The 27,742-nt window shown below is 39.5% G+C and overlaps 1 protein-coding gene across 1 annotated transcript in view; it reads right to left on the bottom strand.

Annotated features, from left to right (window-relative positions):
* Positions 1 to 3,330: 3,330 nt before the first annotated feature.
* Positions 3,331 to 27,742, bottom strand: part of SLC22A2 (solute carrier family 22 member 2) — a 43,284-nt gene continuing 18,872 nt past the window's right edge. The window contains exons 8-11 of the mRNA XM_064360480.1: positions 27,397 to 27,505; positions 26,590 to 26,702; positions 14,147 to 14,246; positions 3,331 to 3,962 (exon numbers count right to left, since the gene is read on the bottom strand). Coding sequence (XP_064216550.1) covers positions 3,896 to 3,962; positions 14,147 to 14,246; positions 26,590 to 26,702; positions 27,397 to 27,505 — 389 coding nt within the window. The 3' untranslated portion in view covers positions 3,331 to 3,895. The remainder of the gene's footprint in view (positions 3,963 to 14,146; positions 14,247 to 26,589; positions 26,703 to 27,396; positions 27,506 to 27,742) is intronic.

The following is a 27,742-nucleotide window of genomic DNA, read 5'->3' as shown; positions in this document are numbered from 1 at the left end:
AGGTTCCCAGACCTCAATTCTTGACTTCTGGTCACCTGCAGGCTCATTATCAAATGAAAGCCGCCAAGGATGGGGGCTTGCAACCTCTGAAGCCATGGCCTGAGCTATATTTTGGCTCATTTTAGCCACAGGTGGAGTGGCTGGCATGCAGGGCACCAAGTCCCTAGGCTGCACAGAGTAGGGGGGCCCTGAGCCTGGCCCATGAAACCATTTTTTTCCTCCTATGACTCCGGGCCCTTGATGGGAGGGGCTGCCACAAAGGTCTCTGACATCCCCTAGAGATGTTTTCCTAATTGTCTTGGGGATTAACATTTGGTTCTTAGTTACTTATGCAAATTTCCATAGTGGCTTGAATTGATCCTCATAAAATAAGTTTTTCTTTTATATTGCATCATCAGGCTGCAAATTTTCCTAACTTTTATGCTCTGCTTCACTTTTAAATGTAAATTCCAATTCCAAACCATATCTTTGTGAATAAATAAAACTGAATGCTTTCAGCAGCACCCAAGTCACTTCTTGAATGCTTTGCTGCTTAGAAATTTCTTTCACCTGGTGCCCTGAATCATCTCTCTCAAGCTCAAAGTTCCACAGATCTCTATGGCAGGGGCAAAATGCCACCAGTCTCTTTGCTAAAGCATAACAAGAGTCACCTCTGCTCCAGTTCCCAAGTTTCTCATCTCCATCTGAGACCACCTAAGTCTGGACTTCATTGCCCATATCACTATCAATAGTTTGGTCAAAGCCATTCAACAAGTATCTAGGAAGTTCCAATGTGTCCCACATCTTCCTGTCTTCTTCTGATCCCTCCAAGCGATTCCAATCTCTGCCTGTTACCTAGTTACACAGTTGCTTTCACATTTTCAGGTATCTTTACAGCAGCACTCCACTACCTGGTGAGGACTAAACTATGATTTTTTTTTTTAATCTTACCCAAATACCTATCTAAGGGGCCAGGGGAGTTATGCCCTACAAATCATAAATTTTCACCAGATAGGTTTTATTTAACTATATATATTATGACTTACTTTCCAACCTGACTCTGGAATAACATTACAAAGCAAAGAAGAAAAAAAAAATATTTTTCACCAAAACATGTTTCTTTGCCATATTTTGAAATGAGCCTGCAAAGCTGTTCTTTGAGGAGAAAAATTTGTATCTGTAAACAATCTCTATTAACATACCTAGATATTTTTCTTTCAGACTCCCCCAATCCTAAAGAGATTAACTAAAATCTGAACAGGAAACATTTGTCATCTATTGTATCTAAGGGCAGCCACTATAAGACTTCAAAAGAACTTTGGTTTCCACAATCTTTATCTTAATCTGAACATTCCCTTTCTATCAATCCCAGGTCTTTATACAAACCCAACCAATTATCAACCAGAAAATGTTTAACTTCATCTATAGCCTGGAAGCATCCCCAACCCCCGGCCTTCCTCACCTTGAGTTGTCCTGCCTTTCTGGACCAAACCAATATATTCCTTAAATGTATTTGATTGAGGTCTCACTCCTCTCTAAATGTATAAAGCCAAGCTACACCCCGACCACCATGGGCACATGTTCTCAGGACCTCCTGAGGGCTGTGTCATGGGCCATGGCCACTCATATTTGGCTCAGAATAATCTCTTCAAATATTTTATAGAGTTTTGATACTTTTCATTGACACTGGTACCGATTTACTGTATTATTCTGTTCTCATGCTACTAATAAAGACATACTCCCAACTGGGTAATTTATAAAGGAAAGAGGTTTGAGTCACAGCTCCACATGGCTGGGGAGGCCTCACAATCATGGTGGAAGACAAAGGAGGAGCAAAGGCACATCTTACATGGCAGCAGGCAGGAGGAGTCCCAGCATGTGAAGGGAAATTCCCCATTATAAAACCATCAGATATCATGAGACTTACTCACTGTCATGAGAACAGCATGGGAAAAACCTTCTCCCATGATTGAATTACATTGCATTGGGTCCCTCCCATGACACATGAGGATTATTATAATTCAAGGTGAGATTTTGGTGGGGACACACAGCCAAACCATATCATGGGAGTTCAAGATTTTCAGATTCATTTGAGTTCATTCAGTGTCTCCATTTCACTTCTGAGATTCCTTCCTTCCTACCCATTGAATAGTTTTTGTTTAAGAGGTCTGATGAGGGAATGAATTCAGCCTATGATGCAATTCTACAGCCCATAATATCAATGTTTCTCTTCTCTCTTGCTCCTTCCTTCCCATCACTAGCCAGTGTGACCCACTGGTAGAGCTGTATAGGAAGCCAGGTGAAGGGTCTGAGAAATGTCATTTGCAAGTTTCAACACTTGATGGCACAGAAGAGAATATGGAAGGATATGCATGCATGCTTTTCCAGGAAGCTATTGGAAGATACGCTTCTTTAAAATGTTACAAAAACCAGGAAAAAGATAGCATCCAGGAGACAAGAGATCCCACAGAGACAAAGGAATGCTCAAGAAGGTGGGGAAAGAGAGCCCAGGGCAACAGTCTTGCTGCAGACCTAGAGATCCACCATGCCAAAGTAGAGCAGGATGGTTGGGGGCTCCAGGTGGGAGGTCTCTCAGGACAGAAGAAAAGAAGATAAATCAATGCATGATGTATTTGAATATATTGAAGGAGAGCTATTATTCTGTCAGACAGTTTGGAAAAAAATTAATGATGAATATGTAGAAAACAAAGCAACAAAAACCAGTGTTCAGGAAAAGTGAGATACTGTAAAAGAAAGGAAGTACACTAATTGATGATTAGTGTACTAATAATAGTATACTATGTGACTCAGTGTTAATAGCCATAATGACGTGAACATTCACTATTTGATTTAATAAAAATGTGATAAAGTTCAAAGGGAACAGAAAAACTGTGTGTTGGGAAAAGGGAGAGATGAAGAGAGCTACATTTTTATCTTTTACATTAAAAACCATATAGATAATATTTAAAATGAAAAATAAAGAAATGACAATATAAAGAAACTATTTAGATGTATGGAGAGAAATCTCAGAGGAAAATTCACCTAAAATAGTTGAAAATTTCTCTGAGGAATTGGTAGAGGTGAAATAGGGCAAGAAAATTTGTTTTTCATTATAAGTCTTATAATATTTAGCTTTTAAAACGTATTTATAGTATTACTTTTATAAAATATTAACATATATTTTAAAACCTACAAATTGAGACATTTTTCCTAGAATAAAAAATGATAATGGTTTTATAATGTTAACAACATTTTTTACTGAACTCTTCTCAAGATCTTTTGTAGAAAACACACGTTCATGCTTATCCAGTCTAAATATGGAAAGACTTCATGATTACTCAAGTTGTATTCCTGATTCTTTTATTTGAGATTCACTTTAAGTCTAATCCAGATAATGATCAATGTATTTTTAAAAATGTCTTCACCTGTGCTACTGAAAGGGCTATCTAAAGTTCTTGACATACATTCTGGACAACTTTATATTGTTTTGGATGTTTTATTTCTTTAAGAAAATAGATGCTCCTCTTTCAACATTACTGTTTTTCAGATTTTTTTTCTATTTTGATTTCTCTGGCCCACAGTTCCCTTATGTATTCTGGTTAGATAGCATTGTAGAGAAAAGAATCAAATTAAAAAAAATACAAAGATGGAAAAAAAGAACCCTCTGGAAAACAAATGTCCAATGTCCTAGGAATGCTGAGAATAGAGTGAGCTGGAAGAACTTGGCAGGATCTGGTCCCATAGGTATACTTTTCCACAGTGGTACAATAACCTCCAATGGCTATAGATCTAGGTTGACAGGGCTCAAGGGTAAGTTGGGTTGCATTGTATGGGCTTTGAGATGAGTGCAGAAATTTCTGCTTTTGTTCTTGCTGTCATCAAAGCGAAGTCACAACAGGAGTGATGGTCTCTCTTCTTAGTTCAATGGAATGTCTACTTCCTGAACTTGGAGGTAAATCATCTTTTCTTTATTTTTTCTTGGTCTGCAATAAGAAATAAAAATGGGGAGGGGAGAAAGAAATTATGAGGAGGCTGAAAACCAAAATAAAGTGGATAAAAATAAGAAAAACAACGAATGATGATAAGCTTTTTCAGAATTAGTCTTGCAATGTGTTCTGAGTGGTGGTTCTCACAAAGAAAATAGACAGAACTTGTTGATAGCTCATGTGGACAAGGTTGTTCCTACAATTCTCTTATTGAATTGGAACTGGCCTAAATAAGTTCCTTTTTAGGGTGTTCGTCTTTCTCTGTAATAGAGAATTTAGGTAAAGACTAAACAAATCTTATGTCAGTTAATGATGAAGATCGCAAAATTTAGACATTGTTATCATTAGTCCTACAAATAGGATTTGAATAACTATTTTCTCAAAGTATATTTACTTTTTAACAGCTCGATAAATGAAAACTGCAATTAAAACATTTGTTTAAATTGCAAGTAATCATCTTGTCTTTGTGAATGCCAAGACATTGCTGATATTCATTGTAGAAATGCTGCTTTCTTCATTTTGTTGTTCCCAGCTGTGCCCTTTGAACCTGTTCCTGTTTATAGCAATATTGAGTCTTGTGTGGGCTGCTCCCAGCCACCCAGCATCTCACAGAATTTCCCCCACCTGGAGTTGGTTAGTTCTGTCTCAATTTCTGGACCAATCCAATCTAAGACGAGGGATGGCAGAAGCTTACCCAAATCACCCTATGGTTTTGGAATTCTCTAAAGCTCCAGATGAAGGGGTACGATCAAGTCAGTTGAGCTCCTGTGGTCTCTATGCCAACAACAATAAAAACTGCAGCAGCAAAATCAACAACAGTAGTAATAGCAGCAATAGAAGCAGCAACAGGAACAACAAAAGCAACAGCAGCAACAACAGTAGCAGCAACAACAGCAGCAACAGTAGCAACGACAGCAGCAACAGTAGCAACAGCAGCAACAACAGTAACAACAGCAGCAACAGTAACAGTAACAGTAGAAGCATCAGCAACAACAGCAGCAACAGCAAGAGCAGCAACAACAGTAACAACAGCAGCAACAGTAATAGCAACAGTAGAAGCATCAGCAACAACAGCAGCAGTAACAACAAAAGCAACAGCAGCAACAATAGTAATAGCAACGGCAACAGTAACAGTAGCAGCAACAGGTATGGCAACAGTAATACCATCATCATTAGCAGCAATAGCAACAGAAGCAGCATCGGTAGCAACAGAAGCAGCATCGGTAGTAACAGCAATAGCAACAGTAGCCACATCGATGACAGCAGCAGCAACAATAGTATCAGCAATAGCAATAGCAACAGTAACAACATCAGCAGCAACAGCAATAGCAACAACAGCAATGACAGCAGCAGCAATAGTATCAGCAATAGCAATAGCAACAGTAACAACATCAGCAGCAACAGCAATAGCAACAACAGCAATGACAGCAGCAGCAATAGTATCAGCAATAGCAATAGCAACAGTAACAACATCAGCAGCAACAGCAATAGCAACAGCATCAGCAACAATAACAAAAACAACAGCAATGGTAACAATAACAAAAGCAACAATAGCAACAGCAGCAGCAACAATTGTAGCAACAGCAGCAACAATAGCCACAGCAATAGCAACAGAAGCAGCAGCAGTAACGGCAGCAGCAACATCAGCAGTACGAACACCAGCAGTAACAACAGCAGCAGCAACAGCAGCAGCAACAGCAGTAGCAACAATAGTAGCAGTAGCAACAGCAGCAAAAATTACAACAGCAGCAGCAACAGCAGCAACAACAGCAACAGCAATAGGAACAAGTACAATAGCAACAACAACAGCAAAAACAAGAGCAGCAGTAACAATAATAACAGCAACAGCAGCAACAACAGCAACGATAAAAATGGCAATAGCGGCAGCAGCAACAGCAGCAACAGCAACATCAGCTACCGGTGAGTAAATACTAACTAAATACCAAGCACTGGAGTGGGTGCTTCATTGCATTGTCCCATTCATGAGCTCAACCCTCTGATGGTGAGACAAGTTCATGGGCCAAAGGATCTAACTGCCAGGATTAAAACTTTGGCTTTGTCACTTATTGGCTGTGTGGTTTTGCACAAGTCTTTTACTTTCTCTGGCCTGGGTTTTGTTTTTTTTTTTCAGTTGTCAGTGGGGTTAATAATAATAACACCTATTTCATAGGATTGCTGCAAAGATTCAGTGAGGGAATACAGGCATACCTCAGAGATGTTGAGGATTCGGTTCCAGACCACCACAGTAAAGTAAATTTTACCATAAAGTGAGTAATACATTTTTGTTGGTTTCCCAGTTCATGTAAAAGGATGGTTACACTATACTGCAGTCCATTAAATGTGCAATATTATGTCTAAGAAAACAATGTAATTTAAAAATACTTTGTTTTTTAAAAATGCTAACAATCATCTAAGCCTTCAATTGGTGGCAATCTTGTGAGTGGAGGCTCTTGCCTCTATGTTGATGGTTGCTGATTGATCAGGATAGTGGTTGCTGAAGGTTGAAGTGGCTGTTGAAACTTTTTAAAAGAAGAATATGAAGTTTTCCATGTTGATTGACTCTTCCCTTCATGAAAGATTTTTCTATAGCATGCAATGTTGTTTTGATAGAATTTTACCCAGAGTAAAATGTCTTTAAAAATTAGAGTCAATCCTTTCAAATCCTGATGCTGCTTTATCAACTAAGTTTATGTAATACTCTAAATCCTTTGTTGTCATTTCAACAATGTTCATAGAAGCTCCACCAGGGGTAGATTCCATCTCAAGGAACCACTGTTTTTTTTTTGTTTGTTTGTTTTTTGAGACAGAGTCTCACTCTGTCACTAGGCTGGAGTACAGTGGTGTGATCTTGGCTCACTGCAATCTCCACCTCCCGGTTTCAAGCAGTTCTCCTGCCTCAGACTCCAGAGTAGCTGGGACTACAGGCATGCACCACCACGCTCAGTTAATTTTTGTATTTTTAGTAGAGATGGGGTTTCACCATGTTGGCCAGGATGGTCTTGATCTCTTGGCCTCGTGAATTGCCTGCCTTGGCATCCCAAATTGCTGGGATTACAGGCGTGAGCCACTACACCTGGCCAGGAAACCACTTTCTTAACTTATCTCTAAGAAGCAACTCCTCATCTGTTCAAGTTTTATCATGAGGTTGAAGCAATTCAATCACATCTTCAGGCTCTACTTCTAATTCTAGTTCTCTTACTGTTTCTATCATATCGGCAGATATTTTTTATGCTGAAGTCTTGAGCTCTTCAAAGTTATCCATGAGGGCTCGAATCAACTTCTTCAAAACTCCTGTTAACATTCATATTTTGACCTCCTCCCATGATTCACAAATGTTCTTAGTGGCATCTACAATGGTGAATCCTTTCCAGAAAGTTTTCAATGTACTTTGCCTAGATCAATCAGAGGAATTACCATCTATGGTAGCTACAGCCTTATAAAGTATATTTCTTAAATAATAATATTTGAATGTCAAAATTACTCCTTGATCCATGGGCTGCAGAATGGATGTTGTGTTAGCAGGCATGAAAACAGCATTAATCTTTAGGCACATCTCCATCAGAGCTCTTGGGTGACCAGGTGTATGTATTGTCAATGAGCAGTAATATTTTGAAAACTATCTTTTTTTCCTAAGCAGTAGGTCTAAACAGTGGGCTTAAAATATTCAGTAAACGATGCTGTAAACAGAAATACTGTTATCTGTATATAGACTTTGCTATTCTATGAGCACAAGCAGAGTAGATTTAGCATAACTCTTAAGGACCCTATGGTTTTAATGGTAAATGAGCACTGGCTTCAACATCTAGTCACCAGCTGCATTCACCTCTCACAAGAGAGTCAACCTGTCCTTTGAGCTTTGAAGCCAGGCATTGATTTTTCCTCTCTCACTATGAAAGTCCTAAATGGCATCTTCTTTCAATAGAAGTCTGTTTTGTCTATATTGAAAATCTGTTGTTTAGTGTGACTACCTTCATCGATGATCTTTGTTAGATCTGGATAACTTGCTGCAGCTTCTATATCAACACTTGCTGTTTCACCTTGCACTTTTTTTCTTTTTAATTATAGTTTAAGTTCTGGGGTACGTGTGCAGAATGTGCAGGTTTGTTACATAGTTATACACATGCCATAGTGGTTTGCTGCATCCATCAGCCCATCATCTACATTAGGTATTTCTCCTAATGCTATCCCACTCCTAGCCTCCCACCCCCTGACAGGCCCCGGTGTGTGATGTTCCCCTCCCTGTGTCCATGTGTTCTCATTGTTCAATTCCCACTTATGAGTGAGAACATGTGGTATTTAGTTTTCTGTTCTTGTATTAGTTTGCTGAGAATGATGGTTTCCAGCTTCATCCTTTTTATGGCTGCATAGTATTCCCCGGTGTATATGTGCCACATTTTCTTTATCCAGTCTATCATTGATGGGCATTTGGGTTGGTTCCAGGTCTTTGTTATTGTGAACAGTGCCACAATAAACATACATGTGCATGTGTCTTTATAATAGAATGATTTATAATCCTTTGGGTATATACCCAGTAATGGGATTGCAGAGCCAAATGGTATTTCTAGTTCTAGGTCCTTGAGGAATCACCACACAGTCTTCCACAATGGTTGAACTAACTTACACTCCCACTAACAGTGCAAAAGTGTTCCTATTTCTCCACATCTTCTCCAGCATCTGTTGTTTCCTGACGTCTTAATGATCACCATTCTAACTGGTGTGAGATGGTATCTCATTGCAGTTTTGATTTGCAGTTCTCTAATGACCAGTGATGATATGCATTTTTTTCATATGTTTGTTGGCTGCATAAATGTCTCCTTTTGAGAAGTGTCTGTCCATATTCTTGCCCACTTTTTGATGGGTTGTTCTGTTTTTTTTCTTGTAAATTTGTTTAAGTTCTTTGTAGATTCTGGATATTAGCCCTTTGTCAGATGGGTAAATTGCAAAAGTTTTCTCCCATTCTGTAGGTTGCCTGTTCACTCTAATGATAGTTTCTTTTGCTGCACCTTGCACTTTTATGTTATGGAGATGGTGTCTTTCCTTAAGCCTTATAAGCCAACACTTACTAACTTTGATGTTTTCTTCCACCACTTCTTCACTTGTCCCAGCCTTCATATAATTGAAGAGTTAGGGCCTTGCTCTGGATAAGGCTTTGGCTTAAGGGAATGTTGTGACTGGTTTGATCTATCCAGACCATTCAAACTTCTCCATTATCAGCAGTAAGGCTGTTTCATTTTCTTATTTGTGTGTTCACTGGACTAGCATTTTTAAACTTCTTTCAAGAACTTTTCCTGTGCATTCTCAACTTGGCTAACTGGTGCAAGAGGCCTTGCTTTTGGCTTATGCTGGCTTTCAACATGCCTTCCTCACTGAGCTTAATCATTTCTGTCTTTTAATTTAAAGTTGAGACTTGCAACTCTTTCTTTCATTTAACACCTAGAGGGCACTGTAGAGCTATTAATTGGCCTACTTTCAATATGGTTGTGTCTCAGGGAATAAGAAGGCCCAAGGAGAGGGAGAGAGGTGGGGGAACGGTCAGTGTGTGGAACAGTGAGATCACACACATTTATCAATTAAGTTAGCTGTTTTACACAGACAAGGTGTCCTAAAACAATTACAATAGTAGTATCAAAGATCACTAATCACAGATCACCATCACAGATATCATAATAACGGAAAAGTTTGAAATATTGTGAGAATTACCAAAGCATGCCATGGTGACAGGAAGTGAGCACCTGCTGTTGGAAAAATGCTGCAAATAAACTTGCTTAATGTAGGGTCACTGTATACATTCAATCTGTTAAAAAATGCATGATCTGCAAAACAATAAAATGAAGTGCAATAAAAGAAGGTACACGAGAAGGGCATGGAAAGCACTGGGTAGAGCTCTTAGTAAATGTTAGTTATTGTTATCCTCATTTTACAGACAAGAAAACTGGCTTAAGAAGTGAGATAAGGAACCAGGCGTGGTGGCTCACACCTGTAATCCCAGCACATTGGGCGGCCAAGGTGAGCAGATCACTTGAGCTACAGAGTTCGAGACCAGCCTAGGCAACATGGCAAAACCTGTCTCTATTAAAAAAATACAAAAAATTAGCTGGGCACGGTGTCACATGCCTATAGTCCCAGCTACTTGGGAGGCTGAGGTGGGAGGATGACCTGAGCCAAGGAGATCGAGGCTGCAGTGAGCTGAGATCAAGCCACTGCACTCCAGCCAGGGTAACTGGAGTGAGACCTTGTCTCAAAAAGAGAGACAGAAATAAAGTGAGAAGTGAGAAGTGAGATAAAGTATAGGGTATAAGTCCATACAGGCTACATTTGTAAGTAGGATAGGTTTAGTGCCCTTAGGAACCAAGTGACTTGGTTGGTGAGGCAGGGACCCTTGCCCTGCCATTTCTGCTGGCTCTCCTCAGTGCATGTGACACTGTTCTTGGGGTCAGTTTTCAGTGCCAGCTGTGGTCTGCCCTCCTGCTCCCACACATCCCTGCCTCCTGCAGGCCACACCTCCCACCCCTCCCTCTGTAGGCGCACTGTCCTCTGGCTCTGTCTCAGTCCTCCCACTCCCACTCTTCTGCAATTCCCCAAGCCTTACACATCTCTCAGTGAGTGGTGAACTGAGTTATGTGATACAGAAATAAGAACAGTGCAAATCTTTATAGGCATATTTATAGATCACATACATGAAAAGAATATAAAATAACAACAGGAATGATCTTTTGAACTATCTCATTAGCCTGCTTTGAACCAGCCTGATGAAAATGAACACCTCTGACAAGCATAGGTGTGTGTATGCCCCTGAGCTGCACTTCTCCATCTTACAACAACTCAGAATGTATTTTAAAATTTGATTTCCAATAAGCAGTCTAGGCTCATACTTTCCTGTTTTATAGAATGGCTACAAAACTTCTATGAATAATAGCAGTGGCTCGTAGACATTAATTAGTGTCAGGTACTTTACTGACACTTGGTGAGTGTCAATTGAAACAACACTCACTGGGTGAGAACGCTTAGTAAATGTTAGTTATATTTTATTTTATTTTATTTTATTATTAGATGGAGACTTGCTCTGTCGCCCAGGCTGGAGTGCGGTAGTGCAATCTCGGCTCACTGAAATCTCTGCCTCCTGAGTTCAAGCGATTCTCCTGCCTCTGGGCCACCAGCTGTGCCACCGCACCCAGCTAATTTTTTGTATTTTTAGCAGAGATGGGGTTTCATTATGCTAGCCAGGATGGTCTTGATCTCCTGATCTCATGATCTGCCCTCCTCGACCTCCCAAAATTCTGGGATTACGAGTGAGCCACTGTGCCTGGCCAATGCTAGCTATTGTTATCCTCATTTTACAGAAAGGAAAACAGACTTAAGAAGTGAGATAAAGTAATAGGGTATGAGTCCACAGGCTATATTTGTAACTAGGACAGGTTTAGTGCCCTTAGGAACCATATCAACTTAATTAGTAACCAACCGACACTTAATTAGTGTCAGGCACTTTACACACATTTTCTTCTTTAATCCAGTGAGTAGATACTGTTGTCTCCATTGACAGATGAAGAAACAGAGGCTTTGAGGCATTAAAGCAATAAAGCCACACAAGAGGGAAGTGTGACGGCAGTGCTTCGGGTTCTACAGGCGGTGCTCTTCACCACACGCCTGCCTGGCACTGGCGCTGGCTAGAGAAACGAACTTCAATTAGGGATGCTGCTGAAAGAATTTCAGCATTTGTTCCACGAATAATTGGTAGCTCCTGCTCTGTGTATGTCAGGCACCGTGCTAAGTTCCAGGACAGGATTTAGACTTTGTCTTTGATGAGAGGTGCCCATGTATGTGGGAAGCTGTGTGGGGAGAGGGGTACGGGGTGGGAGATGGTTGATTTAGATGGAAGGTCTCCAACTCAAATGTCTGCATGCACCAGGCAGATCATACAATGTACCAAAGACGATAGGAAACAGTGAGGACTGTGGCCTCCTGAGAGGGTGTGCCCTTCAGAAAGCCAGGCCATCATTCACTCCTACAAACTGTCAACAAGAGGAAATATCTTCTCAATGTTACCAAATATTCTGTTTTTTTTTTTTTTTTTTTTTTTTTTTTTAACAGATCCTGGAAATCTAGTTTATATGGAATTTCCCAGTTAAAAAAAATACTGTGTGGGCCAAATAAAGCACTGGAGAACTTGGTGACCTGCAGGCTTCGAGTGTGTGACCTCTGGCCGGTTTCAAAGGTCTCTTCCAACTCTAAGATTCAATTCTAGGAAAAGCCTCAGACCACTGTGATTTACCAGCATTTTGCCCAGGTAGTGAATATGTTAAATATGAAGGTTTGGCAGAATGAATAAAAGTCAGTTGTTTGTGGTATCAGCAGGCCGAAAATGGAGTAAGAAAGAAATAAATAAAAATATCTAAACATGCTGCATAAACAAACTTGTGGGGAGAGCGTCAGATAGTTCAACTGGTCTTCTGATTCATGGTCATTCAGGTTGTTTCCAAACTCTTATTATAAAAATTTGCCTTAATGACTAGTCCTGTACATATGTCACTTGGCACATGTAAACTGGAAGTGGAGAGTGGCTAGGTTAAAGGACATATGTGGTTGTGATTTTTATATTACTGTTGCACTGTCCATTACAGAGGCGTCTAACTCCTACCAGCAACACGGGATACTGCGTTTCTCCCCATTCTTCCCCAACATAGTGTGTTACCAAGTAGTTTTATTTCTGACAATCCAAGTAGTTATTAGTGCGGTGTTAATTTGAATTTTTCTTACTATGAAGGAGGTTGAGCATGTTTTCATATATTCTGTATTTTGTCTTTATTTCTTTGTATTTTGTCTTTATTTAGAATTTTTTTTAATTTACTAGGACAGGTTTACTGTTTGAATAGGTTCATATGGTCCAAAATTCAAAATTACAAAATGGTAAGCATTGAAAACTCCCTTCTACCTTGTCCCACAGCCACTCAATTCCATAGACAACCAATGTTATGGTTCTTGTACATTTTTTCCAGAGATACAATTATTTATATAGGTGTCTTTCACTATTTTTACACAAATGGTAGAATATAGACATTTCTATGTTTTGCTTTTTCCCCCGTTAGCAATAGATCTTGGAGAACTTTCCTTGTCAGTGTATATGAAATTGCCTCATTCTTTTTAATAGCTGTATAATTTTATAGAATGGCATATCATTTACTTAACTGGTCTTTGTTTTCCTTTTTTTTTTTTTGTATTTTTAGTAGAGACAGGGTTTTGCCATATTGGCCCAGGCTGGTCTCAAACTCCTGACCTCAGGTGATCCACCCTCCTCAGTCTCCCAAAGTTCTGGGATTACAGGTGTGAGCTACTATGCCCGGCTTATTTAACTGGTCTTCTGATTCATGGTCATTCAGATTGTTTCCAAACTCTTATTATAAAAAATTGCCTTAATGACTAGTCCTGTACATATGTCACTTGGCACATGTAAACCAGAAGTGTAGAGTGGCTAGGTTAAAGGACATACGTGTCTGTGATTTTTATATTACTGTTGCACCGTCCGTTACAGAGGCGTCTAACTCCTACCAGCAACACGGGATACTGCGTTTCTCCCCATTCTTCCCCAACATAGTGTGTTACCAAGTAGTTTTATTTTTGACAATCCAAGTAGTTATTAGTGCGGTGTTAATTTGAACTTTTCTTGCTGTGAAGGAGGTTGAGCATATTTTCATATATTTAAGAGCTGTTTTTATTTCCTTTTCACTGAATTATTTGCTCAAATGTGTTGCCTATTTTGTTTTTTCTATTGGGTGGTTGCTTTTATGGATTTTTAGGGGTCTCTATATATTGGGAAAATTAGCCCAGTATAGAGTAGTAAATATCTTCCTCAAGTTTATAATTTTATTTTTAGCCTGTGGTAGTCGTTTAATGCAGAATCTTTTATTTTTATGAAAGCAAACATATTGACCTTTCTTCTATGCATTCTGGATTTTTTGGGTCATGTTTAGAAAGACCTTCTCCACATGTAAGTTTAAAGACATTCTCTTATACTGTCTTTGTTATTTTAATGAATTTTAAAATGCTTTCAAGTCTTTGACTGAGTTTGAATTTATCTCAGTGTATGATGTGAAGTATGAAGTCAATCTAATGCTTCTTCCCAAATGGCCACAGGGTTGTCCTAAAACCTTTATAGAACAGTTTATTTAGAACTTTCAACAGCCTACCTCTGCATATTTTCGACTTCCTCGATGGTCTCGGGCAAAGCCTTCCCTTTAGTTTCTGGTAGCAACAGCACCAGACCTCCAGCAACCAAGCCAACCACGGCTGAAAGCCAAACAGATGAAAATCACATTAAGAACTGAAAACCTCAAGGTCTATAATTATAGTTTCTTTTATTTTTGTTTAAAACATTTTTGGGGTGTTTTTCTGTACCTATTTACAGCTTCCTTTGCCTTTTGTGATGCTGTATTTTCCATTATAAATATTATACCAGTTCCAAACTCCATTGAATTACAATTCCTAATAGGGAAATGAATACTTAACATTTTGAGTCAAGGTTATTCTAGGATAGAGGACATTGCCACCATATTAAGATACTTTGGAGTTAGAAAATAACTCTGCAAAAAATTAACTGTATGAAAAGGGGGACCATAACTCTGCCAGTATAATGCACTAAGTAAGAAAAATAACTCAGAAACTTGGATCATTTCTAGCAAATAAAAGTGAATTATGTATTTATTACTACGTAAGAGCACTAAAAAGCATAGCCAGGATTTTAGTTAAAATTTAGATGTTCACTAAATCCCATTATTCCTTTTTTTCCCCTTTGTCTCTAGCTATAATCTTTAATAATAAACACGTTTTTGTTTCTTTAGATTCTAATAAAAGTTTTGATCTTTTAAAGTTGTATTTATATGTGTTTTAAAATAATAGAATACAGAAAATAGGATATGGGTTCTTTACTAGTTTTGAGGTCTCAAAACACTGCATGCCAATCACTATCTTTACACCCTCAGAAAATGGCTGAAACAGAAGCTGCAGGGAACAGAACCCAAGCTCTGGGAACCTAGGCTCCAACTCTGGCCCCCTCACCTACTGGTCTCAGGGCCTTGGGAAGTTCTGTCATCTCTCTGATGCTCCAGACTTTCCTATATAAAGTGGGATAATACACTCTCAAATCAAGTTTAGCTTACAGCTGCCTCCTTATATATTTTAAGTTTGGCCTAAAGGTTTCTCTATACATTGTGAACTATAGATGGAATTGTAAACACACTGTAGCCCAATCCTGTGCTAAGTGAAACAGCCTTTGCAAAATTATGACTGAGACAATGAAACAGATCTAACTTAATTGACTTCATCTTACTTCTAACCTCCAACCTGTCCTTGTTCAGTCTTGGGTGTAGGCTGAACTAACTTGGGGAGAAACTTATAGATTAAAACAAAGATGACAACAGCCAAAGCAGACCTCTTTGCTACCTTGGGACTAGGTTGCCTTGTAGGACTCACATTAGCCACACGATTAGAAATGATGGTTTAGGAGCCATGAAGCTGGAGGCTACAGGATTCTGACCCTTTCTAAACTGCTGGTAAAATCAGTGCTGGAGATATTTTGCAGACCCTGCACTTGGTGGATCAGCTAGCACTACCCAAATCATAAACTGGCTCATCTGATCATGTGGCCCCCACCAAGAACTGACTCAGCACAAGAAGACAGCTCTGACTCCCTGTGATTTCATCCCCAACCAATCTGCACCCTCGGCTAACTGGCTTCCCCCAACCCACCAAGTTGTCCTTAAAAACTCTGCTCCCCAAATGCTCAGGAGATTGATTTGAGTAATAATAAAACTCCAGTCTCTCACACAGCCGACTCTGCATGAATTACTCATTCTCTTTGCAATTCCCCTGTCTTCAGAAATTGGCTCTGTCTAGACAGCAGGCAAGGTAAACCCCTTGGGCAGTTACACAGTCACTGAGTTTTAGCCAGTCAAATGTGGTCAACTGTTTGAACCATGTTCAAAAAGGCAAACGCCAAGCTGTAACCAATCCAGCTGTTTCTGTACATCACTTCCAATTTCTGTATGTGGCTTTCCTTTTTCTGTCCATAAATCTTCCACCATGTGGCTGTACTGGAGTCTCTGAGCATACTCTGGCTCAGGAGGCTACCTGATTCACAAATTATCCTTTGCTCAATTAAATTCTTTTAAATTTAATTCAGGAGAAATTTTTCTTTAACAATACCACCTCCTAGATGTAAATCAAAAATAAAGATTGAAGACCCAAAATTGATTGAATTGAACTGAAAAACTTCAAGGTTTTTCACCCCCACCCCTTCTCATTCAAACCCTGATGAGAAGAAGTAGGGGTCATACACGTCTCATTATACCCTCTCCCTTTTGGGGTTCAAGCACAATTCACCAGTGTTAACATTAAAACACATCTTAAGACTGACACAACAGACTCTTTGTAGAAATAAGATAGCAAATTCTGACCTGAGTAACGTCACATGACAAAGAAGGAAATTAAAATATTTTACCCCAAAATATATTTCCTTGCCCTGTTTTGAAATGGCCTGGCAAAGCCATCTTTTGTGGAGAAAATTTGCATCTGTAAAGAATCTCTATTACAATAACTACATCTTTCCCCTTCTAGACCCTCCCTATCCTGAAGAGATTAACTGAGAGTCTAGCACCTCTTAAAGGTCTGAATAGGAAACACCTGCCATTGTCTCTAAGGGCACTAACTATGAATTTCATCTACATAATAAGAGCCTTGGTTTCCATACATCTTTAGATAATAACTCTTTAAAGCAATTGCCAATTAGAAAATCTTTGAATCCACCTATGACCTGGAAGCCCCTGCTTTGAGTTGTCTTGCCTTTCTGGACCAAACCAGTGGATACCTCATAAGTATTGATGGATGTCTTTTGTCTCCTTAATATGTTTAAAACCAAGCTGTAGTCTTAGCTGGAGTCTTTTGTGCAATTGTTTCTCACCCTGCTGATTCTGTGGTATCTGTGTTGAATAAAGAAAAAGGTAGCAGTGCTTCTCAGGTCCTCAAGAGAGTTGGATTTAAAGGTGTATGGAAAGGACTGTCTGCCCGTATCATCATGATTGGTACTCTGACTGCATTACAGTGGTTTATCTATGACTCCGTGAAGGTCTACTTCAGGCTCCCTCACCCTCCTCCACCTGAGATGCCAGAGTCTCTGAAGAAGAAGTTTGGGTTAACTCAGTAGATAGATCAAAGCAAATGTGGACTGAATCTGCTTGTTGATCAGTGTTGAAGAAAGTGCAAAGGAACTTTTACATATTTGACAGTGTAGGAAATTGTCTATTGTCTATTCCTGATATAATTACTGTAGTACTCTTGCTTAAGGCAAGAGTTTCAAATTTACTGTTAAAATAAACCCAACTCTTCATAAAAAAAACAACAACAACAACAAAAAAAAACCCAAGCTGTAACCCAACCACGTTGAATACATGTTCTCAGGACCTCTTGAGACTGTGCTTCATGGTCACTCATATTTGGCTCGGAATAAACTCTTTAAATATTTTACAGAATTTAGTTTTTTTCCTTGACATGTCAGAGGTGTTTGAAACACAGCAACTTTACCTTGAATAGGGAATGGGTAAAATAAGGCAAAGACTTACTGGGCTGCCTTCCTAGATAGTTAGGCATTCTAAGTCACAGGATGAGATAGGAGGTCAGCACAAAATACAAATCATAAAGACCCTGCTAATCCAACAGGCTGCAGTAAAGCCAGATAAAACCCACCAAAACCAAGATGGCGATGAGAGTGACCTCTGTTAGTTCTCACTGCTACACTCCCACCAATGCCATGGAAGTTTACAAATGCCATGCCAACATCAGGAAGTTACCCTGTATGGTCTAGAAAGGGGAAACTCATGAATAGTCCACCCTTTGTTTAAGCATATAATCAAGAAATAACCATAAAAATGGGCAACTAGGAGCTGATCTGCCTGTGGAGTAGCCATTCTTTATTCCTTGACTTTCCTAGTAAACTTGTTTTCACATTACTATATGGACTTGTCCTGAATTCTTCCTTGCATAAGATCCAAGAACCTTCTCTTGGGGTCTGCATCAGGACCCCTTTTCAATAGCATTTTTCTGGTGAACTGTGAAGGGATGATACTGAGGAGAGTCATCAGCCCAAAGGAATTAGACTGCAGCACTGATTAGCCAACTTTGGGTAAGTAGTGGGGTACCCGGGTAAAGGACGTGATTGGGTCAGGGGCCCAATTTAGGGGAGTTAGAGTCTCTCCTAAGACAGAAAGGGTTGGCTGTGTGTGGTGGCTCATGCCTATAATCACAGCACTTTGGGAGGCCAAGGCAGGTGGATCACCTGTGGTCGGGAGTTCCAGACCAGCCTGACAAACATGGAGAAACCCCATCTCTACTAAAAGTACAAAATTAGCCAGGCCTGATGGTGCATGCTTGTAGTCCCAGTTACTCGGGAGGTTGAGGCAGGAGAATCGCTTGAACCCAAAAAACACAGGTTTCAGTGAGCCGAGATTAGGCCATTGCACTCCAGCTTGGACAATAAGAGCAAAACTCCATCTCGGAAAAAAAAAAAAAAAAAAAAAAGAGAGAGGGTTAAAAGCCCCTCCTAATAAAAGGCAATGACCCTTGACTGAACTTGGATTTGAGACCTAACTTAGGAAGGTTACAGTCCTTCCTAATATTGAGGGAGTTAGAGGCCCCTCACAGTAAAATCTCTCTCAACTCAGAACAAATTTGGCACTAGGGGATGTCAACTGCTATTTTCTTTGAATTAATTTCTCTTGCACTCTGCTGATGGCTATGGGTAATAGGATTAGGCATATGCAGGATCATGGATTATGGGGAGCTTTATTTCTCCCTAAGAGCGACACTTGAGAGCTGATAGGACAGTTGGAAAAGATCGCTTCACTACTGACAAGCAGTCACCTGAACCTTTCAGTGTTGCTATAATAGGTGGGTTTTTTTCTGGCCTCTCTGAGCACCTTGCCTTCCCCACCCTGGTGCAGGTAATGTTTTTCTCTCTTTCTCTCCTTTCTCTTTTCTACTTTTCCGTTACTCAGGGCAACTGTCTGCTATTTCATCTTGCCCAGAGACCATATGTTGAAAAATGTCCTTGGGAGCTTGAACTTGCAACCACATGGCAGTTTTTTCTCTTGGTTTCCACCACCCAACAGACAGGAATTTGGGGCTTCATGTCATACTTATTCCAAAAAATTATCTTGAGCAGTTAAAAACCTTTGCAATCTCAGAATTGGCTGCTCTAAAATCCTTCTGGGAAGAGTGGAAACCAGCCAATACTGTAGCTCAATAGCTAAAGCTTCACCGTTTTCCAACGGGGACCCAGGGTTCAATCCTGGCTGAGGGAATGAGTCCTTTCTGGTTTAAAATCTGCATAACCTTTACCACTCGTTAATTCTCTTCTCCTCCATGAGCCATTTTGAACTTTCCTTTCTCTGAGCACAAAAATGTTGGCCACTTGGCATGGCTAAAGTCGGGTAATAAGAGATTTAAAATAATTTTTTAAAAAGAGTGCTATGGTTAAAAGTCAGTTTATTCAAGCTCTAATAGCCTGGAATGCCTTGGAAAAAACAGAGGAGGCATCACAGACCCCCTTTTGGAAAAATCTCTATTTTCCTCATAAAACCCCAGGAATTAGAAGTGGACGGGTCCTTCTCAAAACCTAAGGCTGTGTTCTGTTTTGCATTGCATTAACTGATGTTTTTGACTTTGGAGAGCATCGGAAATTAAAATTACTACACATTATGAGGCCGTTTTGATGCGTAATAAATAGGTAGGAAATATAGTTTTGGGGATAGCTAATGGCAGTTATGGGGACATACTCAGCTCTTTGCAAGTTTGGATCAGAAAAGCATGTTCTTGGCAACATAGAAGTTAAGAAAATGTCCCCACTTCCCACTGAGAGATAAGATCCCCATAGGAGATGGGCTGATTTCCTGTTTTTGGGATACAGGATCTGGTATAAAAATCAGACCCTTAATTTTGGGAATCTGTTTTTGCTTTTCAGCTGTGCCAGCTTAATAGGCCCTAGAAGCTGCATACTTTGAAGAGAAAAGTAGCAAATAAAAATCTTAAAAGTACTAAACTTTCTTCTGTCTGTGAATTTATATGTGTTGTGTGTGTGTGATATGAAAGAGCTTTGATTGTTTTAAAAATAATAACAGCTTAAGTCAAATATTTTTGTCAGAAAAGTAAAAAGTGTAATATCTTTTATTTCATGTGACTTAAGTAATCTTTGGGAAATAAAAACAGCTTTACATACTAGGTGTGTAAAAAAAGTAAAATGTATTTTTGCTAAAAGACTATAAGAAGTCATGGAAATGTGGATTTTTCTGCCTAAAGGGTTAAAGGATTGTTTTAAGTTAAATAATATAAAGCTGAAGGTTTGAAGAAGTTTGGGAATGTTGGTGAAAAATTAATCATGCAAAAGAAATTCTGCATGAACATATTGGCTAAAGTTAAAGAGGTATTATTCAGTTTTTCCATAAATTGAACATTAGAATAAAAGCACAATAGGGTGTTTTTTTAGAGCACTGATCTGCTCTTTAATAAAAAATTTATAAAGAGTTATAAAAGGTTTATGAGAATCCTACCTTATGGTCAAACATTAAAATTGGGTAGATATGTCTATGAAGTTTTATTACAAACAGTTTAACATTAATAGTACACTAATATAAAAGCGAAATTTGGCTTATATAGTATAAAAATCATACAGGAAGCATTGTCAAATATGAAATGGTGTTTGGTTGTTTCGGGGCTCTATTTGTATAAATGTCTTAATGATATGTGTTCCGAAATTATGTGAAACTCCTATAATTCTGATAGGACTTAGTGTACATTATCAGTAATAATTATAATTGTTATGCAAATTAGTGTGTGCCACAGAAGTAACAAGTTTCTTTATCAATTGTGTTTTTGACTGTGGCTGCCCTAAGACTTTGCCATCCACAGACAATTGTTGTCTTGTTTGATCCTCTTCAAAAGGTGGTTTTGTAATCAACTATAGGACTTTAACAGGTATTCTTGAATGCAGGTTTCTGATAACTTTGGAGATTGTGAATTAGAATAGAGGAAAATACTTTCAGGACTCTCACAGAGAGGTGAAATGTTCATGTATATCAAACAAAGCAGGAGTTAACTGCATGCACTGAACTAATACAAAACTAAAGTAATCTTTTTAACTTTTTGCTAAAAACATTGCTGATCCTTTGTTTTGTTTTTCAGAGTCAAGGAAACTTTTCTTTTGAGCTATTAATATTTACCGCTTATGGCAATTAAGTCAAGTATATTCCTGTGAACAAATTTTGGAACATATTTGTTTATCTCTACATGATTTCTCTAGAATTTGAAAACTATTTGTGAATATTCTTAACTTATGGCAATATAGTTATTTGCATAAGTGCAATTAAAATATCTGTTTTCTTTTGCAACAAGACACAATTGGAGAAACTGGTTATTTTGACCAAGGCTTTGACTGGAATGGTGTGCTTCCCTTTAAGGAATCAAGCTTAACTTGTAGAGCCAATAAAAGCCCCGTGGGAAAACTGGCATCATACCTTGTCTACATAGTCCCCATACAGGGTTCCTGACCTGTGGTAAGTAAAAAATGTTACTTTCTGATAGGACCAGGAGCCCTGAGTTATTTGGGGACCTCAAGAGAAGAGAAATTTACTAAAATCATGGATATTTCAGGGTACAAACCCATGGATGGGCTTGGCTTTGAAAAAAACATCAGATTCCTTTTATGGAACAAAGTTTTGTCAAAGCCAATTTAAAAAGCTTATGTGAAAAATAATTATTTTTTTGCTGCACTTTATACAAATAATCAGGCCAAGTATAATAAAGCAAATCAGTCTTACCATGATTTGTCTTTAGTAAAATGGGAAACTGGAGAGAGAAAAATTATGTTTCAAGAACAGTGGTACACCTGTTACTATATTCTAGTCTCATCAGTTGTTTTAAGCTTTTTTGCCCCCCGCCTGCAATTTAGACTGACCCTGCTCATTCCAACTAGTGATTCCTGCAGCTCAGAAGAAACAAGAGGGGGCTGGGCACAGTGAATCATGCCTGTAATCCCATCACTTTGGGAGGCTGAGGTGGGTGGATCACGAGTTCAGGAGTTCGAGACCATCCTGGCCAACATGGTGAAACCCCATCTCTACTAAAAATACAAAAATTAGCTGAGTGTGGTGGCTGGTGCCTGTAATCCCAGCTACTTGGGAAGCTAAGGCAGGAGAGTCATTTAAACCTGGGAGGTGGAGGTTGCAGTGAGCCAAGATCGTGCCATTGCACTCCAGCCTGGGTGACAGGGTGAGACTCTGTCTCACACACACACACACACACACACACACACACACACACACACAAAGAAAGAAAAGAAAAAGAAGAAGAAACAAGAGGGATAGGTAATATAAAAATCTGGATCAATATTCTAATTCTGGTCACACTGGAATCACCTAGTGACCCCATATCAGCATGGTTTCAACAATTGCCAGGTTCACGGAGAGCCTTCTAATTTAGTTTACTTGGGATAATTTTGCTTATTTTGCTTTACTATTGTGGAATATATTGCTATTGGGCTCTTTGTGTAGAAATACAGGATAAGCTTACCAAATGTTTTCTTAAATTAAACTCTTATTAATCTTCCAGATACCTCTTTTTGTCAAAACTCAGAGTTATGAATGGCCCTCACCATAGTGATGCTTTCTGACTGAGCTCTCTACCCTGAATACAAGAAACCCTAACAGTTAATCAGAAATATCACTGCCCCTAATCAGCATGAAGACATTACAGAGGATGGATCTTCCTCTCTCTGCAGCCATTAGGGTTAAGGGTTCTCTTATAAAATGTAGTGGAGAAATCTCAGAGGTGTTCGAACCAGAGCTACTTTATCCTGAAGAGGGGCTAGGAAAAACAAGACTAAGACTTAGTGGGCTGCATTCAGTAAGGCATTCTATGTCACAGGATAAGATAGGAGGTCAGCACAAGATATATAGATCATAAAGTCCTTGCTAATCAAACAGGCTGCAATAAAGAAGCCAGCTATAACCCAGCAAAACCAAGATGGTGATGAGAGTGATCTCTGTTAGTCCTCACTGCTACACTCCCACCAGTGCCATGAAGTTTACAAATGCCACGCCAACATCAGGAAGTTACCCTATATGGTCTAAAAATAAGAAACTCATGAATAGTCCACCCTTTGTTTAGCATATAATCAAGAAATAACCATAAAAATGGGCAACCAGCAGCCCTCAGCGCTGCTCTGCCTGTAAGGTAGCCATTTTTTATTCCTTGACTTTCTTAATAAACTTGCTTTCACATTACTCTATGGACTTGCCGTGAATTCTTTTTTGTGTGAGGTTCAGGAACCCTCTCTTGGGGTCTGGATCAGGACCCCTTTCTGGTAACAAGCCAGGCTTGTTATGAGGCTAAAATGAATTAATATTGTCAGGGCTTAGAATAGTACCTGGTACATGGTATAAACAACAGAATTGCCCACTAAATAATTAACCTCTCAAAATCTCTCTCCAAGCCTCCCAAGATTCACTTGGTTATTGTATTGTAACTAATGCAAACAAGAAACACATTCAGTGGGCATCTGAATATCTGAAGTGAGTGAATCATGATAAATACAACTGATTAATCAAATTACCATTCATCTGGCATTTTATATTTGCAAAGACAGGCCTAATTAACCAGAATAATCCTTATTGATGTTCCCAGTGTTCTTTCAGCCAGTATTTTCCAATGTGTTGACTTTCAGCCTTCTTCGATTATCATTTTATGGCTATTTCAAGACCACAATTAGTATATTATTATTGTGTGGAAAAGAAAGGGAAAGAAGTTAAAATGCAAAACTATTAGGTTTGCTTTCTTAGCTACTCATATTAAAGATTGGTGAGGGAATAATATGAAATTACTTTCAAGAATAAATTTGGAATTGTCTTTGAGTTTACTTTAAATATTGAACTGTAGTTATAATCCTGTATCTTTTCTGCAGGAAGGTGTCAGGCAGGAACAAGGGTCAAGCTGGTTGCTCTTGGCCTGGACTTTGCATTGCTTTGTTAAATAGCACTTAGAGAAACATGAAATTGTCAGAGGTATTTGAACCTGAGTGACTCCATCTTGGATAGGGGCTGGGAAAAATGCAGCTGAGACCTACCAGGCTGCATTCCCAGGAGGTTAGGCATTCTTAGTCACAGGATGATGGAAGGTCAGCAAAAGATACAGATCACAAAGACCTTGCTGATAAAATAGGATGTGGTAAAGAAGCCGGCCAAAACCCACCGAAACCAAGATGGTGATGAAAGTGACCTCTGGTCATCCTCACTGCCCTTTATACACTAACTATAAAGCATTAGCATGTTAAAAGACACTCCCACCAGCACCATGACAGTTTACAGATGCCAAGGTAATGCCTGGAAGTCACCCTATATGGTCTGTAAAGGGGAAGAATGCTCAGTTCCAGGAATTGCCCATTCCTTTCCTAGAAAAGTCATGAATAATCCACCCCTTCTTTTTAGCATATAATGAAGAAGTAACTATAAGTATACACAGTCGAGCAGCCCATGCTGCTCTTCTACCTATGGAGTAGCCATTCTTTATTCCTTTACTTTCTTAATAAACTTGCTTTTATTTTAGTCTATGGATTCACTTCAAATTCTTTCTTGTGTGAGATCCAAGAACCGCCTCTTGGGGTCTGGATCAGGATCCCTTTCCAGCAACAAAGTGACCATTTGCTATCCAAAAATGTCCTGCTGACCCATTGGTCACCCACTGTCCACCTAAGGGAGTGGCCAAGACTGAGCGGTCTCTAACTTCCCCGTGGCAGGAAGGAGTCCAGAGGGTGGGATGGGCACCTCCTCAAGATGAAAAGAGGGTTCTAGGGACAGGTTCCTTAGCCAGTGTTGGGGGAGAAAGGAATAGGGGGCACATATGTCTCAGGAGTAGCGCCAGCTACTCTGTGGCCAAGTTATCTCAGGATAAAGAGGTTGTGCTCTGTCAGCTTTGGCTGTCTTATTGTTATTTAACTGGATCGTGGAGGAATTCATTGGATCCGTTTTCCAATGGTTTGGAAATTTTGCTTGCAGAACTAGAGCGGTGGAAAATTTCCTCCCTCACAAATTCCATGAGAAGGATAAGAGAAGGAATGAGCAGAGCAGCTGCGTGGGGCATTGTGCAGCCTGAGGAATGAAGTGGTAGGAGCTTCCTCTGATAACCAAAATGGGTGACGAGGAAAAAGTCCCCATCAGTCAAGGCTTATTAAGTCAGCTTTAGCGCATGTCCCTGAAAACCAGGAGCCACAGACACATCAGTGGCTGTTTCTACAAAGAGGCTTTCAGGAGGTATTTATCCATTTCCTTAAAGTAGGGAGGCAGGAAGGGAGAGTGGCAGGTAGGCTGTGAAGAAATGGTTCCATTCTTGTGAGACTTTAGCTAGTGCCCAGTTAGGTGTACAGTTTACATGATAAGGTGAATGTTTGGAGAGAAAATGGGAGTAAAGGAAGAATCAATTATGCAGGCCTCTCTGGGCATGTGGAGGAGTGACTTGTCTTTGTTCTGTACCTCAGGAGGTAAGCTTGCAACGAACATGATCAGTGTGGAATCAACAGACTTTAGTTTTAGGAGCTAAGCTTAGACTGTAGACCTAAAATTCTTGTCTACAAGCAAAGAATTTACTTATGAATGATCTGCAGGGGAGGCCCTTTGTAGACGCCTGAGGCAGGAGGTATAATGCTTGTAACAGCTATTCATCTGGAAGAGGGTGTTGCATGACTCAGCCTCCAGGCTTAGTCTTTCCTTTTGCATAAGGATTTTGGGGGTCCTGAGATTTTTAAAGTTCCCTTTCCATCCCATGTGCATCTGACAGTGAAATCTTTTCCTCTTCTCTTTCCTTAAATTGAGTGTTATATGCCCATGGGAAAAAGCATCACATATTCAAATTAAAAGCAGCTCAGAATGGGTGTCAAAGAGACTGAAATGGGTGCACTGAGGTGTTCGAGTTAACCAGAGAAGGCTCAGGGCTGGTGTGTTCCTGCTGGCAGTAGCAGAAGGGAAGTGTTGTGGGACGCTCCTGAAATCTAATCGCTCCAGGTGCATTGACACAGGTGCTCCATTATGCTGATGCACTTTCTAAATGTGAGTCTTTATTTCCTCTGTGTTTTGAAATTGCCTTTTGCAAAATTTTAACCCCTTTCTTTGAAGTAAGAAGTAAAAGGGCTTTGTGTTTCACTGCCTCTGGGCATGGAGAGTTAACTCTTTGACAGAGACCTCAGGAAGGCTGGAAATCAGCAGAGAGAGAGTTAGGGGCCTGCTGCTGGAAAACTTTCTCCCTTCTCATTCTTCTGGTCAACCTTCTGCCTCTATGGCAGGAGTCCCATACTTGAGTATTAGTAGTAACTGATAATATTATGAATACTGAACTAATATTATTGATTAGTATTACTAATACTAATAATATTACTAATTACTAGGCACGTCTGAGAAGAATGCAAGCTGCAGACACATCATTACTACCAGTAGTAGTAATTAGTAGTTACTAATAGGCATGACACCTGTTTTGAAGTAGAAAAGTGAAGGTCTCTAGAAAAATGAGTTTTCATTTAAAGATATCTATGAAGATTTCTTACCAAAAACCATCAGCGGGAGCTCAAGCCAAATGTTAGTGAGCCGGTAGACCAGGAATGGCGTGATGATGCCACCAATGTCACACATCGAGGAACAGACGAGGACGCCAAGATTCCTAGGATGGAGGAAACGGATTGAACTTGTTAACTTTTCACAGTGCAGCAGTTGTCTCCCAGCCACCCCTGAATAAATACTTCTTCAAATCATTAAAATGTTCAAGAGCTATGGTGTACACTGCTTAGGTGAGAGGTGCACCAAAATCTCAGATGTCACCACTGAAGAACATTTTCATGTACCCATACACCACCTGTTTCCCAAAAACCTATTGAAATTTAAAAAAAAATTAAATGTTCAAGAATTTAAAAAATTATTCATGTTAATTTCAATGCACAACATTGATATTTATATATACTTAATTCCATTCATATTCTGTCACTTTTGTTTTATATAAACCTTAAGATTTTGTTTAACTTTGGGAGGAGCAATTGTTTCTTTTTACTTCCATCACCTGGCTTCCCTAAACTGTTTCTGTGGACCTGTTTGTGCTGTTTCAAATCAATCTCCCCTGTAGCCATTGGATAATCCCTGTCTTGCAATTCAATTTTCTGTTCTTACCACGGCTTCTGTATTTTACCCCAGCCTGTAAGTGTGAGAGGTAAACTGCTGGGCCTGGCTGGACCTTTAAGTGTTCTCACCTTCCCTTACACTGTGTTTTGAAGGTAAGGCGTCCTCTGTCTGCACCTGTGGTGGTTCCAGTCAATGAACAAATGTTCCACCCACCCTCTTCATGCTAAGGAAAATACACTCACCTAATGAATGTGGGGTACAGCTCAGCATTGACCAGGCAGACTATCTCAAAGGCCATTGTGATCCCCATTCTTCCCAAGCATGAGATAAAAATTTTAAGCCATCGTAGATCTAAGGGGGAAAAGCACACCACTTATCCATACACAGATGATTCCTCATCCTCAGACAGTGCTCCAGAGGGGGATTTGCAAGGAGAAATTCCCAATTCCAGAACGGGACAAGAAAGAAAAATGATGTCTTCTATAGACTCATGTTAATGTCAGCAGATTCTCATGTTCGTTCATCTTAACCTCAGACACAATGCTAATTCTCTCTTTTTAAAAATACTTTATTTTTTTTGGGCAGTTT

This window comes from Aotus nancymaae, unplaced genomic scaffold, assembly GCF_030222135.1.
Source record: "Aotus nancymaae isolate 86718 unplaced genomic scaffold, 86718_ANA_hifiasm-v0.15.2.pri h1tg000040l, whole genome shotgun sequence".
Classification (NCBI taxonomy): Eukaryota; Metazoa; Chordata; class Mammalia; order Primates; family Aotidae; genus Aotus; species Aotus nancymaae.
Note: the sequence above shows the minus strand (reverse complement) of the source record. Positions and strands in the feature narration are given on the sequence as shown.